The sequence below is a fragment of the Cynoglossus semilaevis genome, chromosome 11 (genome assembly GCF_000523025.1).
Source record: "Cynoglossus semilaevis isolate Cse_v1.0 chromosome 11, Cse_v1.0, whole genome shotgun sequence".
Lineage (NCBI taxonomy): Eukaryota > Metazoa > Chordata > Actinopteri > Pleuronectiformes > Cynoglossidae > Cynoglossus > Cynoglossus semilaevis.
In genome coordinates, this window is record NC_024317.1 from 8,044,678 (window position 1) to 8,062,910 (window position 18,233).

At 42.4% G+C, this 18,233-nt stretch overlaps 1 protein-coding gene across 10 annotated transcripts in view; it reads left to right on the forward strand.

Moving 5' to 3' along the window:
- Positions 1–18,233, forward strand: part of magi1b (membrane associated guanylate kinase, WW and PDZ domain containing 1b) — a 107,151-nt gene extending 88,918 nt beyond the window's left edge. For 7 of the 10 annotated variants that reach the window (XM_008320355.3, XM_017036640.2, XM_017036639.2 and 4 more), the window contains 9 exons: positions 65–156; positions 760–952; positions 2,577–2,987; positions 5,036–5,239; positions 9,468–9,561; positions 10,152–10,239; positions 10,939–11,082; positions 11,932–12,070; positions 16,202–18,233. In XM_008320355.3, the coding sequence (XP_008318577.2) occupies positions 65–156; positions 760–952; positions 2,577–2,987; positions 5,036–5,239; positions 9,468–9,561; positions 10,152–10,239; positions 10,939–11,082; positions 11,932–12,070; positions 16,202–17,460 (2,624 nt within the window). In that variant the 3' untranslated portion in view covers positions 17,461–18,233. Of the gene's footprint in view, positions 1–64; positions 157–759; positions 953–2,576; positions 2,988–5,035; positions 5,240–9,467; positions 9,562–10,151; positions 10,240–10,938; positions 11,083–11,931; positions 12,071–14,458; positions 15,527–16,201 lie in introns of those variants that run through there. The other 3 variants (XM_017036645.2, XM_025060285.1, XM_017036642.2) reach the window with 3 other exon arrangements.

Genomic DNA, 18,233 nt, shown 5'->3' on the forward strand with positions numbered 1-18,233 from the left:
TTCTTTTGATTTTACTGTTTACCTGTGGGTTTACTTTGATGTTGATTTTACTGTGATTTTACAGTTCCAGATTTCCAGGAGCAAGACATATTCCTGTGGAGGAAGGACACAGGTTTTGGTTTCAGGATTCTCGGGGGCAACGAGCCAGGAGAGCCAGTAAGTCTGAAAGTTTTCCACATCTTATCATATCCCCGAAAACCCATTTTCACTTAGGCGTTCTCAGATTTCAGCCTGGATCCTAGTGAAATCTATTAACTATGCCTGATGCATCTCAGTAAGCTGATATTTTATTACCAAACGTTTCCCTTTTTCCCCGACTTTTTTTTGCTTCTGTGCTGGATTCAAATTCAGATCAGAGATTTCTGCCAGCACAGTTACTCTTTGATCTGTCTAGCGTAGCCTCAATCAGTCAAAAACAGAAATCATCTCATACATTCCTCTTTCTCTTAAGTTAAGTTGGTTCTTGTTGGCTGGTCTGTGCCGTGCTCTGTTGTCGAGGGGAAAATAATACGAGGTGCATTCAAGCTGGGTTCACGTGACAAATGTAAGAAGAGTGGATAGTTAACAGTGAAACATATACGAGGTGTTATGGCTGTCATGCCAACTCGGCAGTGAAAAATAGACTCTGAATCCTTCTCATTATTATTTCACTGCCTTTCCTTTAAAGCTAAACTTCTTTTCACCACCCTCTACATTCTGTCACAGCACAAAGCCATCGCCTGGCGTGTGTTGACAACGTGTACTTTTCTGTTGAACCAGATCTACATCGGCCACATAGTGAAGTACGGCGCTGCAGACGAGGACGGGCGCCTGCGGTCGGGCGATGAGCTGATTTGTGTCGATGGCACAGCGGTTGTGGGAAAGTCGCACCAACTGGTGGTGCAGCTGATGCAGCAGGCGGCCAAGCAGGGGCACGTCAACCTCACTGTGCGACGCAAAACCAGCTATGGAGGTAAGATTCATAAGGGAGCAAGGATTGAACGGCAGTAGAAATGAATGACGTAACGTAACGCCTCTGTTTAGTGTTGATCTGGGCTCCCACTGAACTGTTGAGCTGTACACCTCCAGCATGTCAAAACAGTTATTGGCCTTTATATATAAAATTGGTACACACCACGGAAAAACTGAATCTAATTTCTGTCAATGAAGGATAAAGGACATATTTTCTACCAAAGTATATTTTGCTCCAAGAAAATAAATGCTGAACATCAACTCAAAACTGTAAAAAAAAAAGTCCATTTACAGAGGCCATGTGTATTTCTTGTCACCTACGATGCTTTATTTCTTTCTGTGTTCAGATTATAGATTTCGTCATTTGTATCGGATTTCATTACATCACTTCAACATGAACTACCGTACACGAGTATTCATGAAAAATCCGTTGGTATTTCATTCCTCCAAGGGCTCCATTTGTTACAATTGTATTCCTATCAGGAGCCCCAGGCCTGCTCACGTCCTCTCTAATAGTCCCATCGCCCCATCGCTCTTTTGGCAGAGATCTGCTCTGCCCAGCTCTGCGGCACACGATGAAGAAGGGCCCATAAATATGATGGAGAGGCATGGTCGACCTTAAGGCCGACGACAGTGGCCAGACATTAGCGCCTCGCTGCTTTCAGAATGACTCAGAGCGTTGGGGATGTTAGGAGCCACTCTCCAACATCTGAACAGGAAATTAAATGTGGAATGAAATGTCCGTAACAGGCGGAAACCACATCTCCAGCTCATCTTAGTTTGAAAAAGATCACGAGGAAGATTGTTGAAGAGACTCTTTTTAATTCTCTGCCTGAGCTCTTCAACCAGTTTGTGTTCAGTCTTCATCACTCACTGTTGTTTAGATCTAGGTTGTGTTTCCGATCTGACTCAACAATGCACCTGTCCTGGCTGTGCTGTGTAAATAAATGTTAATAGATGTTAACAGGTATATACATATAATATAAACATTTATTAATTATGAAATAATAACGGATAAAAAAAATGTCAAAAAACATGTCAAAATCACATCAAAGAATGTCACACCAGCCTCTTTAATTTTGTTGCATTTCTCAGATCAAACTCATTCAAACTAGTTTGTCACCACTGAGGCTCGATCTCCTCAGGCTAATCCTTTTCTCATCAGTTATAATTGGGTGATTTTAGACGTAACCTGTAACCACGAACCATGGTTATCTCAGAAAATGCTAATCATTATTTTAAATCAATATCTTTTTGCATCTATCAGTTGCCTCCAGTTGCTAACTTCAACAGTGTAGAAACATTTTTTTGATCATTATTGCTAGTGGAGCTAGTGGAAAACCAAACAGCCTCATTGTAAGAAGATACAGCTGTAAACCTGAACTGGACTAAAGCCAAAAAAAATAACTTCAGCAACAAAAATCAACAAAATTGATGGAATGGCAGTTTTTACAAAACCGTTCTGTTTCTCCTCCTGAAGTATCTTTAACCTCTGGTGCTGTGCTGCTTCTCTGCAGCCTCACCTTCTGGACCTTCTTCTTTATTTCACTGTAAAAAAAAAAAAATCAATATTTGTACATGCTGTAACTCATATACTGGTATTTTTTCTAACCCTTCCTTTTCAGTTAAAGCAGAAGGAGATGTGCCTCCATCGCCAGCGTCCTCCCACCACAGTAGCAACCAGGCTCCCGGCCTGACAGATGAAATAGGCAAACGAGCCCTACAAGGGAGCCAGAACTCACTTAACACTGTCAGCTCCGGCAGCGGCTCCACCTCCGGCATCGGCAGTGGAGGAGGAGGTGGAGGAGGCGGCGGTGGAGGTGTGGGGGGCAGTGGTAATGCCATGGTCTCCTCCTCTTCTGCCACCACGACATCTTCACAACCCCTCAACTCTGTCACCACCACTGCCTCCACTGCTGTTGCCTCTTCGTCCACACTGCAGCCCTACGATGTGGAGATCCGCCGCGGGGAGAACGAAGGATTTGGATTCGTCATCGTCTCATCCGTGTCACGGCCCGAAGCTGGAACTACGTTTGGTAAGAGATGCCGCAACCACGTGTACGGGATAATTTTAACGGTTAAAGGACAGGCCTTTGCACCTCAACAGTGACGCCCATAAATAATTCACTTGAGTTTCAATGCTTTCTTGTTCATTCAAAGCACATCATATTAAAATGACTCCATTTTAAGATGCATGAGTCTCCGTGAAGGATACCAGTCATTCAGGTCACTTTGTCTGAAAACGAGCCCATTTGCTCAAAACCAAGGACTGGAAAAAATCATTATGAGGGTGGCAGAAGGTACGAACAGTTTCCAGCTGTAATAAGCTGGTGCTGAGTCAATTTACTGAATAATCAGGAAAAGAAAAGAAATCCTCGGGTGTAGCCAGCAGTGATGTGGACAGAGCAGCTTGGTTATTTACCTATTTTATTCTCACTGGCTCTGACTGTGAAAGTCAGAAGTAAAGAACTTTAAATATAAATGTTTTCACCATTAATATAAATAATCATGAAAGATAAGGCTCACAGTCCATTCAACCAAATACACATCACTTTGTTTCATCCTTAGCTGTCGAGTAGAAAGGAATGTAATATGTGAAATATTGTTATTATTATTTACATTTTATTGTGATTATTACTATTCATTACTTTTAAAAGCCTATAAATGTTCTCAACATGTCAATGTGTGATGTGCAAAGGTCTCAGTGATGTTGATACAGATCATTTCCAATTAAAACACACATACACACATACACACACTCTGGCTTATTTCCTATGTCACTAAGGCGTCTTTCTTCTTCTCCTAAGCCTTTATGTCATTCACTAAATCACTGATTACTGAACAGCTTGAGATCCAGCACTGACTGTGGCTGTTAACAATTCACAGGGATCAATGGCAACTCTTCTTTATTTCCTGTTTGGGCCTTAACTGTTCCTGTCCAACCTAAAACACTGAACCCTTCTTGGGTGTATACTGCTGCCACTGTTGCTGCTGCTACTGCTGTCGCTGCTGCTAAACTTACACAGGCCTTGTATAATTGATTACAAGTAAAGGTCGTCTTGCGTAAGACACTTATTTTATTTAAGAACAATAGAAAAGCACAATTTTAAACACACACACAAACATTTGATTCTGGTTAAAAGACCTTACTAACGTCAAATAATTTCAATAAATTGATTCTGCTTTTATTAGACTTTTTAGTTAGTGTATCAGCTTGTTGTCGTCAGGCTGAAGTACATTTTCTCCTGCTCTCAAGTCAACTTATTATTAAGCTAATATTTCCTGCCTTTATGACAAATGTTCTTAATTGACTACAGTTGCTTTTTTTATGACTAAATCTGACCTACTTTGACCAGATCTAATTTGATTTGTCATTGTCATGTCACCTTTTACTGAAATACTACATCAGCATTAAATATTTATTATGTCAGACAAATTCTTTGTGCCTGACACACGCCTCTCTGGAATTTATCTTTACTTAATTATACATTAATACTTCCACTGGAGCCCTGTCAGCTTAAGGCAGATTGGGCCGGAGCCCATGTTCAGTTCTGATCCTGGTGAGATGCTGGACTGTCCACCATAACGTCAGTCTTTCATCAAAGCTCTATGATTAAAAATCTGATTTTAATGCAGTGTTATTACATTGCCACTTTTAGAAACTTAATACTATAGCAGGAGAAGAGAGTGAATGTGGAGAAAGACTTAAAGGGAGAAGTGACACTGGATATGGAGCCGTTTCCCCTTGTGGATAATTTAAAAAACCAATTTGCAGGAAAAGGTTCAGAGAATTACAGTATGACAGATTCTCTTATTTCTTTGTAAAGCTCATTGAAATGCACTCTCTCTCTGTTTCTGCCGATGCTTGCATTTTGGTTGGCTGTAATTCAGAGCTTGTCTCGGTGGCTTTGGCTTTCGCTGGCTGTTGACTCTACGATGTAACCCTGAATCTTCTTCTCTTCTTCTCTGCTTCCTTTTCCCCTTTTTCTCCCCTTTCTTTTCTCTCTCTCTCTCTCTTGCACCAAACAACAACATGCCCTGCATACACATTGAATCATGTACCACACGTGAATGGTGACCATAGCTGGCAATGCATGTGTGGCCATGCCCCACAAAATAGGGCGGATCATTGAAGGCAGCCCAGCGGACCGCTGTGGGAAGCTGAAGGTCGGGGACCGCATCCTGGCCGTGAACCAACACAGTATCACCAACAAGTCCCACTCTGACATTGTCAACCTCATCAAGGAGGCCGGCAACACGGTCACACTACGCATCATTCCTGGAGATGGTGAGTAGAAGAAAATGATCTTATCATACATTTCCTGTTAAAAGAAAACAATGAAACCAAACAAAACTAATTGATGCCTAATTCACTTACTATCATTGTTGCATCTGGAAATTGGTTGATTTTTATTCCATCACTTTAGAGACTTTTATCTTACTGTTTTCTAAATAATTCCAGAATTTAATACTATGATTCCAGAACCAAAAAAAATCCTTTTTTTTTTACACTTGAGGCAGTGTTTCTCCCAGCATCACGTGTAGCAAATGTGATACAAGTGATTTTATTGTGTTAAAATTAATGGCATTGAAGCGTTTTAAACTCAAACCATTGAGAGACATATTATTGTATTTGTATAATGCTGGAAAACCATGCCAGTGTATCCTAGAGGTGCCTCCAGTGAAATGGGAAAAGCATCAAAACCCTGAAGAAGATTTATTCCATCTCCAAAACTCTCTTATAAATAACTAATATGGCTGAGCTTATTTCAAACTTGCCTAGATTTCCTCCTCTTTTATTTTACTTTGGAAGTTGTTACGAGTGCTGCAGCCCTTTCCTCTCTCTCTTTTCTGCTCTGCGATTGGTAGAAATCTGCGACGATATAAGACATGTAGTTGTGAGGTTAGATGGGGCCCAGGGCCAAGAAAAGTATCATAATTGTGACAGTTCAGCTGATTTACATCATGGAGTTTAAAACTAAAGACTTCATCCCCTCAGCCACTTCTGCCCTTTGGTCTTAGTCTTAAAAAAAATGTATTCCTTCAAGACGTCTGCCTGCTAACATTAACTGTGTCACATGAGCCTCGAGCCTATAGCCATAAAATAATTTCTGTATGAGCTGTTCAGCAACTTCTTCTTTCCTAATGTTAAACTAACTGTTGAGTGCTAATAGTTAGCTCTGCTCAGTGGGGCATAGAGAAGTGTTTAACAGTTCATTCATCAACTTTTCTTGAAGGTGAATTTTGATGAAATCTGTGCCATAATAATTAATAGCAGCTTTGTAAGTGCTATTAATCTTCGTCACAAATAATACAGAGAACAGAACATACTGGTTGTATATGAATCTCTCTTCTTTTTCAGTTTCTTTTAGGACATGTATGTGCTGGGTTTGTGTTGTACATATGAATCTATTAGCTGTGGATGTTTTCATCTGACAGATTACCCCTGGTTTTCTTCTCAGAATTTCTGTAATTATGTGTGTGTGTGTGTGTGTGTGCGTTTAGCCGTGCATATGAAACCTGTCAACCAGCATGTTGTTAGAAATTGTAGCTATTTGCCCACCGCTCGCTGTTTTAAGGCTCAAATTTTACGGATGAGGAGCATTGTTTTCCAGAGACAGGGTTGATAAGAACATTGAGCCTAAATTGTTCTGCCAAGAAGAAACATGGAGAGCAGAACAGATGGTGTCAGAGAGAAATGGTAGCATGTAGAATACAATAGAATATGGCTGATCAAAAGCTTCCATTTTGTGTTGTGTCCACATTTTCAATAGAGACATGCAGTGATAGATGGCAGCACCAACGGAGTAAAAGGATGTATATATGTATATGTTCAACACATATTCCTTTTACTCCTTTGAGGAGTATTTGGATCAACCCCAGGGGAAAAACTCAACCTTTGACATGCTTTAGTCCAGCATGTCCTAAACTCTTTCGGCCGCGCACCACCTTCAATATCCCAACCTGGTTGGTGCACCCCTGAATTTCTCACACTTTTGAGAAAAAGAAAACACACACCGCACTTTGGGAATCTCTGCTTTGGTGTATTTGTTTAGTGGGTTTGTTAGGCATTATTGTAACAAATGACTGACAGTTCAATATCACTGGAAAAAAAAGGTGTCTTCAATGTCAACGGGAATTTTAATATATATATATATATTTTTAAATCTTTATAGAAAGCATAGAAACAAGTGACATGAAAGAATACCTGGTATAAGGAGTGGCAGATAAGAACATGATGTTGGTGCAGGGTGTGTGTAAGGCCGAGATTATATTAATCTGGAGTATTTGTGCAGTAAAGCTTGTCGTTTGGCAGTTCACTCATGTCCTGCCCTTCCCTTCCTGTGATGGTGATTGGCAGTTTGACAAATTACGTCGGGCAGGGTTTTTTTGGACCATGATGTTCACAGATGACAGATGCAGTGAGATGAGAAATATCTGAAGAAGTGACTGAAAGCAGAGAGGAGTCATTTGGTAAAAGCAACTAGAAAAAAGTGAAAACACAAATTGAGTGAAATTGTACAGAAAGATAGAAAATACATTAGAGGTAAAAAAAAAGTGTGAAGGTAAAAGGAAAGTAAAAATGGAAAAGTCTTTGAAAAGGCAAGATTGAAATAAGTGTGACGTGTTGAGCAGAGACATTGGAGCTGATGGACACTGGACGTTGGAGATGGAGGACTGGTGCTCAAGGAAAACAATGATCTCAGAAGCAAATAAAGTTGGTTGGTATAGCAGTAGATGAGAGTGAGGAATTAGGATTAAATAAAGATTCTTAATCCACTGTAAGTCAACAAATTCAATTCAGACAGTAAATGGAGTAGCTTCCTCTGTGCTGATACATTCCCTGTAATCCTTTAGCACAACCTGGAGTATTTGAAGGAGCCGAGCGCTCTCACATATCTTGGCTCATTCGAACGGTGCCTAAACTCATTCTGTCTCTTCAGGATGAGAGGACAAATTACAGAAACATCTCAGCGGCTTTCCTGTGGTCTGAAAATGTTTCTTAGTAAGAGGAGAAAAGAGCCAGTGGCTCGTGAACGGAACAAAAAGACAGACAGAATTAAAGCTTATTTCATTAATTTGCCAATGGTAGAAGTGCGGAAGCATGAGAATGGAAAAACAGAACGAGGCCGAATGAATGGAGTGGTCCGAGCAAATTGGCCGTGGGAGGAAGTAGTGCTCAACGTCTCTACTTCTTACAGTATTGACCCTCAGTACAATGGAAACTAAACTAATTTAAGTTACCTTTTCTCAAAAGTAGATATTGGAAAGATCACTTGTTTTATTAGGTCTCATAGAGGGTACCTCTGGTTACCTGTGTGGATACTGCACATTGTAACAGTTGAATTTTTAGTCAGTCTTATATATAAGTGATTCAGGGAAAGGACTGTCAGGGCGTTCTCTCTGTCCTTCTGTCCTTCTGTCCTCTGTCCTCTGTCGAAAAAAAAAAAACTGTCCTGCAGACCATAATAAGCAGATGAAAATGAGACATGATGAGAATGAACAACGGCCACATCGATAGTTCCTTTTAACCAGTGGACTGAACAGGAATAGACAAACTCTACTCTAGATTTCCAGTAGAGATAAAATTATCTCGGTTTCTTAATGAAAATGTCCAAATCTAAATCTGTCCTCGGCCTCTCTGCATCTTGAGTGGTTATCTCAAAGGTAAAGGGTATTTAAAAACTGTAATCTCCAAGAGAGCAAAGGGACTGATCAGGGTAAAAGGTGGAAAGATGAGAGAGGGATTAACGTGAGAGGAATGAGGAGCAGGGAGTCAGAGGAGAACTGTGGAGTGTTGTTTCCAAATGAAGGATGAAGGTAGATAGATAGTCTGCTAAAGACGTAGAAGGACGCGTACTGTCCCCGCAGAGGAGCAATTACGATCTTTCAAACGCTGCACTGATAGAATCAGATGAAGTCATGTGTGAGCTCATCTCTTTCCTGGTGGACAGTTTACACGCAGGGAGAAACGTGTCGGACCAAATTGAGATTAAAACCATTTGGCATTGAAATTTGACAAGTGACTCCATGGAATCACTGACAGCACAAACAGCGTCCAGATTCTTGACTGAGAGGGAAAAAAAAAAAACCATGCCAGGAGGAAACGCATCGTCTCAGCTGCACTAATGTGAAGATGACAGCTGCTCAATATAAACTAGAGTTTCCACTAAACAATCAAAGTTCTCCACGTGTGATGGATGGATTAAACTTCAGTACACTTTGACTCTAAGAGTGGAGTTTAATAGAATTCACATGATGTATTGAAAAGTCTTGGTGTAAATTCACTGGAGCATGAGTTTTGATTTTCTCAGAAGGTTAGAAGTTTCTCAGATGTGAAAAATGTTTTTGGCGAGCTGTAATAAAGTAAAGCTACACTTCACCTAAAATGTTCTTGAAATGTTTTTTAACTTTTATAGATTGTTAATCTGTTTATTAGATCAACACACACTTCAGGAGAATCTCTAACCCAGGTTTTTCAGGCTGTCCTCACTGATTGTCTTTCTATCTTTTAGAGTCCTCAAATGCGTCTTTATTAACCAACGCGGAGAAGATCGCCACGATAACGACCACTCACACACCTCAGCAACAGGCTGCACCTGAGGCCAGGTGAGCTGCATTCTGGGATCTTGTGTTCCTCATTTAACATGTTTTGTAAAAGTCTTTTTTAAATAGTGCCTCAGTAGCCACTGAGCAAGAGGCCATTTTCCAAAAAAAAAATCCTCATAAAACTATTGAAAAACATAATTTATTGCGGCCTAGTGCCAAGTGATCCCCGGTCCGGTACTGGTTCATGACCCAGTGGTTGAGATCCCTTGCTTTAAGACATGAACTCAGCCTCACTTAAACAAAAAAGAAAGACAGATTTTACCAGTCTGTGGTGAGTTTGAAAAGTTTGAAGTACTGTGGCGAGTCAGTCGTAGCTACTTCTCAATTCTCTTTCATTAATATTGCTGCTTAATATTAAAAACAAATTAAAGCTTCATCATCGTTACATTTTTGAAGAGTGTAGACTCTGATGCAGCCGTTGATGTGAAACACTCTCAACATCACAGGAGTCGTCTTTTACGGCTTTATTGTGTTAAATAAAATAAATAAATATTCATAAATATAATAGATAGATTATATCAAATTTTAAAAACAATAAATAAATACATTTAGACTTATGTTTTTGACTGAAGTCTTCCCCTCTGTCCCAGGACCAACACTAAACCAAAACAGGAGTCGTTTGACTTCAAACCCCCACAAGGACCTCCTCCTCAGCCCCCGACACAAGTCTCTGCTCAGGTGAGAAACACAATCATGCACCTGTCATTTTCATTCTCACCCGTCTCCATCAAACACCCCAGCTGTCAGCGCTCCGCCCACATCCACCCTGGTCACAGATCATTGTTCCCGTGTCCCTCCACACTTTAGCTCGCAGCTACTCTCAAGGACAAACGAAAGTCCTGTTATTATACATTTATTTATCTGTTTGCGTCTGTTGTGCGCCTCCCTGCCAGTGTTATCTGAGTCGCTGCTTTCAGGGTAGACTCCTCACTCCAGCGTGTTGCCTGCTGAATTAATCTGCTGCTGTGAAGATAGCTCTCACAGATAGCATTGATCGTTCGGCGAGGGAGACTGGGAGGGCATGAAGATCGGGACCGTCTGCTCGTCCTTGTCTTTCTCCTCTTTTTCTTCCTCTTTACCTTTGTCTCTCTCCCTCTCTCTCCCCGTCCACCTCCAGCCTAAAGCATCAATAATTCAGCAGCAGCACTCCTGAACACACACACACACACACACAGCATAGAAAGTCTCTTCTTCTAAATAAGTCTGATTTTTTTTTCTGTTCTGCTGCAGGTGACATTTGTCTGAGCTCCTGAAATTGGAGCCCACAGTTTCACAAACACACAATTCAAATCTGATTTACAAAAGTCACCTTGATGCAAACATGGTTTCCTCCTCCTCATTCCATTTGTTGTTCTGGTTCCTCTCTATCTGCATCAGGATGCTGAGTTCTACTCTGTGGATCTGGAGCGAGACAGCAAAGGTTTCGGTTTCAGTCTCCGAGGAGGCAGAGAGTACAACATGGACCTGTACGTGCTGAGGCTGGCAGAGGAGGGCGCTGCTGTACGCAACGGAAAGATGAGGGTAAGACAACGTAACCGTGCAGCGGAGATCATATAGACTTCAAAATCAGCCGTGAAGCATTAGGTGGACGGTCCTCTCTATGTTGACCTCAGGGATGACTTTAAGTGTGAATGGTTGTTTGTCTCTATATGTGATGGAGTAGTAAACTGTACAGTATGCACACACCATCGTCTGATGACCGTCAGTAACCCCCCTGCCCCCCTTTTCTTCTCCCTCTTTGTTATTTCACCCCTGCTGTCTCACCTATCTTTCCCTGCACAGCTGACCTCTGAATTGAATGTTTCAAAATTCCCTCAGGGTTAGTCTTTTCACCCTCAGTCTTTTCACCGTCAGCCTTTTCACCGTCAGCCTTTTCACTCTTAAGCAACATTCATTTATGAATGTGCTAAAAGAACCATGGTTTGCAGGTGTAAGTACAGTTTCAAAGCTAAATGTTTGCAGCTTATTAGCAGAGATATTAATAGCTGCTGCAGGAGCAGGAGCAGCAGGACTGTGAAGCACGGAGAGACAAGTGTCAGACACAGATCATAAGTCAGCCAGAGGAATTCCCTCAGTGCACACCGTGCTGACAGATAACTTGAGGCATGGAGCCAAGCTAAGAATAAGAAGCAAGAAAGTGTATTTCTTTTTCTCCTCCTGTTTCTTTTTCCTTCCTTATTTTACCATTTACTCTCAGCGGCACCTACGCTGCCTTCCCCTGCAGTCTGCTCTCTCAGAAAAATGTTATTTTAGAAAAAAAAGGAGCAGTTGTGCGGTTTGTATTTGACAACATCTCCTCTAGTCTAAGATTTGATTTAATTTGGATTCTCTGCTCTTCTCTGACCAGTTTGTCTTCCGCTCTTCTCACAGGTCGGCGACGAGATCCTGGAGATCAACGGCGAGAGCACAAAAGGCATGAAGCACGCGCGGGCCATCGAGCTCATCAAGAGCGGAGGCCGCCGTGTCCATCTGGTGCTCAAAAGGGGCGACGGCTCCGTGCCTGAATATGGTGGGTCAATCTATGAAAACATTCCCTTCTCACCAATCTTCACACCCTGAGCCAGGGGGACGCTCTCTAGTGGACGGTGGTGGGTCAAAGGGAAAAGAGGGGGAAAGAACTTTTTTTTTAATTAAGAAAAAAAAAAAAAGAAAAAAAAGACCCCTGTCTACCCTTCACTCACCTCTGGGACTCATCCACCAGGGAGGGTAAATGTGTTGCCTCGGTGGTAAATCTCTCTCTGGTGAAGGTCACTCCTGGGTTTTGGGACTCTTGATGAGGTGTGAGGTGGAGAAGGAGATGGAGAAGTTTGACGTCTTCTGTGTCTCGTTCTCTGCTGGGACCTAATACAAAAGGTGGTGGGTGTGATTTCAGTGCTACATGATAATGGGCCGTGTCCACATTACTCTGTTCAACATGTACTTTCTGGTCCACGTGGGGTTAACGTCCACACGTCGGTCGGTCTTCAGCTGCAGTATTTGTCCAAAACCAAACGTCTTTGACAGGTTGATCCAGTAAACCGTGTCGACCCTGATCTAATCTAGTCCAGTCAACCACAGTCTTGTTATGCTGCACTGAGGTTGTGTATAAACATTAGAGACATCTAATGGTGGGAGTGCAGAATGCAACTGTCACGTTTTTCTTTGCCTTTCAGTTTTTAAAGAAATGTAAGATTTTGTCTGCTAGAGCACTGAGCCAAAGTGAGTGTGCAGTCACAGTAAGGTCTGCTCATCTGAACAGGGTTAGAGGCATCACTAAAGATACTACAGTGAAAACTGTAGACCTGTTCATAAAATACTCTGATGTCATAGTTTCTGCTTGGTTGGACTGAAATTATTAGACCCTAAAAAAAAGTCACAGTATTCCTGTGACCTAAGGGGACGTGCTAGTGACACCGACCTGTGTGGACCCTGCCTTAATGTGGATGTAGATTTTTTCTTTCTTCTGAAAACATGGTAGTGTGGATGTGGCATAGAATCAATATTCAATGATCGACTGAGTTTTTGTTTCTCACGGAGAGAACTTCAACAGGCTCCGTTTTTTTTTTCTTTCTTTTTCTTAAACACTCGTGGATCTTTAGGAGGAAGATCAATTCCTGTCGTTTTTGTCCCCTCTTAGAGACGTGTCACAGCTCTGATTAGGACCATATTTATAATATTTATTTATGGTGAATGTAAGCTACTGAACTCTTGAGGTCTACGGATCTGAACTGAGAGAAAAGGCTGTGTGATTTCTTTTTTTTTGGGCAAACACGATACTTTTGCTGTTCTTGACATAATTCACTAACCCACCGATGTTATTTGCACTCACTGTTACTGTTGTTCTAAAAGCTGTGACCATAAAAAAAAAACATCACCAATCGAACACAGTGAGAGCCACTCCAGTTAGATACAGGTTTTGTACAGTGACAACGAAAAAATATATAGAGGCATTTTTACCATTATTTTTGTTCCTTGTACAGAGCTGTGAAATGAAGCCACATTTAATGGAAACAAGTCTACTGATGCATGAACTTGTCAAATGTGTAAATTGGACCCCCCCCCCCATCCCCCCACCCGCCCCCTCTTCAATTGTCCATAATATTTATGGAGCGTTGTCTGTACTGTGTGGATCATTTTTGATTGACATTCACGAGTCATGTTTGATGTTTGTTGCTTTATTTTGGGCTTTTCATGTCCTGAACAGTTCATGGCTGTGGTTTAGGGGGTTGAATAAGAACGTGCCGTCTCTAAGTGCATCAGTACCAGGGCTGTCCCAAATACCATTCATTAATCACACTTAGCTCATTTTCTTGTGATCTCAGTAGAAATATAATGGCCAGATTGGTATTTAATAACAGAACTCTTAATAATAATATTTTTTTTTTTTTACACATTTTACAAACAGCCATTTGACCAGTGTATTCGGGCCAGCCCTCTCTGATTGGATTAAATGTAAAAAGTTGGACATTTTTGCATTGTTAAAATTTTATTTTAGAATTATTTTTTTTAAATGTTTTTTTTTTTTACTGGTAATGTAAAACTGCTTCATATTCTGTTGTGGTGAATGTGGGAGCTGCGCCGTCTTTATCTTCAGTTCCTGGGTTTTCTGCTGCTTCCGTGTTCACATCATTGGGTGTGTGAGTGTATTTCTGTGTTTGTCTTCATGTGCAGGACCTTTCTTTGTAACTGCTGTTTTTTTCACTGAAGGTTTGGGTGAACTCTCCTGGACTGCCTCTTCAGTCTCGATGACTCAGTGATCAAATAAACACAAATTTTTGTTCATTGAAAAAAAAAAAAATCAACACAATCATTTCCTGTTTCTTGTTTCCTTACGTGGGTTCCAGGGGTTCTAAACTACTGTGCTCTTCTCTTTTTGTTCTGTTTCCCCGTGTTGCGCTGGGCTCTTGTCTTCCTTCAGGGATGGTTGCTCCCCATCTCACTGCATGTATGAGAAATGACAAGATGGGGGAGGCCTCTGTCCTCCAAAATCAGACCACGGTTTGTAGCTGTCCCTCCCTGTCATCTGGCACCTCCTCTCGTTCTTCCACTCCCTGTCAAACTTCCTCTGTTTCTCTCACTTCATCCATTGGTTTGTGGTGTAGCCTCCAGTCACCTGTGCCTGTGCTCGATTCCATGCATACAAATCCATTTACCCCAAATGCACCGCCATTATCGCCGCTGCCAAAGCCACTGTGATGAATTCCATGTGCATCCTGTGTGTCTGCACCGGTCGCATTTAAATCTTGGATCAGTTAAACCGAAAGGGAATTCAGCAGTGCGTATTTGTTTGAGTTGCCAGGTTTAATGACAGGTTTAGAACGGCAGATAAAGACTTTCAATGACTTTCTCCTGTGTCCCTCACACGGAGCTGCGATCAGGTGAAAATATTTCTTGATAGTTCAGATGAGGGTTATTAAATCTTCAGTCTGGAAACACTCGTCGTGATTTGTTTGCTCCTGAATGTCACAGTTTAACAGCTGAAAAGTACATTTGTTAGAAGTCACACGACCTGGTTTATTGGAGGGAACGATGTTTGCAGCAGAGAGAACGTCAGATTTATAGCAGTAGACCTGTTGCTGTACTGAGTCTGAGTAATTTCAGTTTTTCCTAACGTGATATTTCAAGGACTAAAGTCAGTGAGTAACGCATCTATATAAACTGATGGTGGCAGTAATGGGTTATCTTTTCCCTCCTGCTAAGTTGTGAAATGGATACGTTTTTTTTTCTTTGCATTGATACAGAAGCAAAATAAGAAAAAAGCGAAACATGCTTAAGACTAGCCATTTCCTGATCGCTCTAATATTAGCATAATTATGTAATATCTGCAAAAGTCGCTATCATATCTGATAATAAAACCCAAGGATGCAATGCTTGGGTTTCGCCAAATATTCTTGAATCTTGTGGGGTATGAAACACTTACCTTACTTTTGGGGGAAAACAGCAGCATCGGTATACCTTGATCAAAAATGAAGTGTTTGGAAAGTATCGGACAACCTTGATCAGAAATGAAGTGTTTGGAAAGTATCGGACATCAGCTAAATTTAATTTCAGACATTCCTATCAAAACCCATTATCCCAGTCATGGCAGATTCATACCAAGGCAGTGATGAGCAGCTTGACGACAGTAAACACATGAATGAGGTTAAAACCAAAGAGATAAAAACATTAGAGGAAATCCAAAAAAACTGCCCTGAACCGAGTCTTTGCTTTAACACAGCCATTAATAACAGCCTCTAACAGAATGAACCTAAGGTTTCATGACAGTGCATGAAAGAGCATGGCTAATCAGTGTGACCAAGCAACATCACCAACCTGCAGTGAGTTGATTCTAACTATTCCTGTCCTCTGTTCCACCTTGACAACTGTCCACGGCCCACGCTGTAGTACAGAGGTGTCAGCGGGCTGTGACTCCAGCCTCACTTCTTCTTCTCACTCTAGCGCTCATGTGAAAGCTCCACCTGCAACCGGTTGCAGTCATTGGCTGCTGCTTCGTCATCTTAACAACTAGCCATCTTTGCTGGCATTAACATGAGAATGGCTTCCATGAGAATGTCCTCAGCTTCTTCTCTGAGTGATTGAGCATGTCTAAAAACTGTGGAAAAATGATCATAGAGTCTTTTTCATCCCCGTGCCCTGGTTTGTATGTCACACTGTGTTGCAGACACCAGCCCTAACGACAGCAGCAGCACAGCCGCAAGGCTACAAAACGCTGAGGAAGTGAGCAACCTGCCCACGACCAACGCACCGATGGAGTCAAGCTCCCCACCAGAACCCCACCAACCATCCCGGACCAAAAAGGAGTCGAGCCACAACCGCACCGGCAAGCAACACCACCACCATTCCAAACACCGTCACAGCTCACCTCACAAGAAAACTACCAGCACCGGAAAACACAAGGAGAAGTCCAAGAGGGACCCGCTGGGAGTGTTCAAAAAAAAGGATTCCAAGGATAGCAATGGCCACCACCACCACCATACTAGCCGCCAGCACCAACACCAACACCACGGCCGCCATCGCTGTCCAGACAGGAAGCACGGGCGGTCTTACAGTGCTGAGAACACCCTAGATAACCGTCACACAGGACATCGACACGGCCGCTCCCCCGACAGACACCGAGGCCACCACTCTCCTCGCACTCGTCACCGCTCTCCTTATCGCTCACCCTATAGATCGCCATACCGCTCTCCCAACCGCCACAGGTCGCCCCATCGCACGAGGCACCACTCCCCCACCAGATACCGCACCCACTCTTCAGACCCATATCGGCGGTACAACTCACCTGAGAGACAGATCCGCAACAACGAGAAGCCCAACGGAGTGGAGGCAGTATTGAGGGAGACGTCAAAGACTCCTGAACTCAGCCTCCCCTTTGAGGACAGTGTTCTCCGTGATCCCCCAGCCCTGGACCGCCTGAATGATGATCTAACGCTGCCGTCACTGCGCAGGGACGACCGCCTGTACGGAGAGGACAGCCTGTTGAAGAGAGCCTCCTCTTTGGAAAGAGCCTACAGAGGGGACAACCTGCTGAAGGAGGTGGCTTCTCGGGGCCAGAGGGACGCCTACAGAGACATCACACTTCCCAGAGTACGCACGCCTGAATCCGATTCTGCCTACAAGAGATACAGTTCGCTGCTGAGAGGACGCTCGCCTGAGAGGACGGTAAGGGATGAGCGCTACGCCAGCAGAGACAGCACTCCGGAGCTGGGATACAGAAGGCACAGTCTGGGACGAGACATATCCCCCATCAGGGTCTCCAGAGGAGAGGACTCAGAGGATGAAGAGGATGATGACAACTTTGTTGCGTCCAAAGTGAGAGAGTACTACAGCACGCTGAAGAGCAACGCCAGTCAACCATCCAAACCTACATATCCTGAGCCCAAGAGGACCTACAAGGAGAACCCCAAAGACCTGAGCATCTAATTGGACGGCCGTTAGCCAATCGAAGTAACGACCAACCATACACCTCAAGTACTCGCTCACTCGACCACTTTATCCCGAAGAAACACAACTAGCTATATATACAGTACACGCATACACTAACACAGACGTGATGATGAGTTACGAACAAGACAGTGATTCCAAGATGATTTTTGAAGGATGTTATTTCTCTTTTATTAAAGTGTTTGTTTTGATTTTCTTTAGTCCCTTCTTATCTTCTATGTTGAGGTTCTTTTTTTGTTTTTGTTTGTTTGTTTTTGGTCAGACACTGCATTTACAGTAACTCGAGATGTTTTCCAGAAAATGTAAAACCACAAAAAAACTATGATGTGCCTAAAAGTTCCATAACCGAGCAAAATTTGGTTTTTGATTTGATAACGTGGCAGGTGCTTTACAACAGAGAGCTGCCGAAATGAAGGAAAGATACATGTACTTTTCCAAGAGAATCCCAAGGAATACTGCACACCGGGAATACTGTACCTGGTGCTCACAACGACGCTGTGCATGTCCTCACCCGTTTCAATGTCTCTCTCTCTCTCTCTCTCTCTCTCTCTCTCGCCCCTTCCCTATTCAGTGCCACTGTTTTTTAGACATATGACCAGATTATAGCACAAGCCTGCATTTGTTTGTATATTTTTGACAGTTTGCAGTATGTGTACATTCAGAGGTAATCATTTTAAATGAATGAAGGGGAAATTAAAAGTTAAACTATGATGATGATGATGTTAAAATAAAATAATATATTCAACAAATGA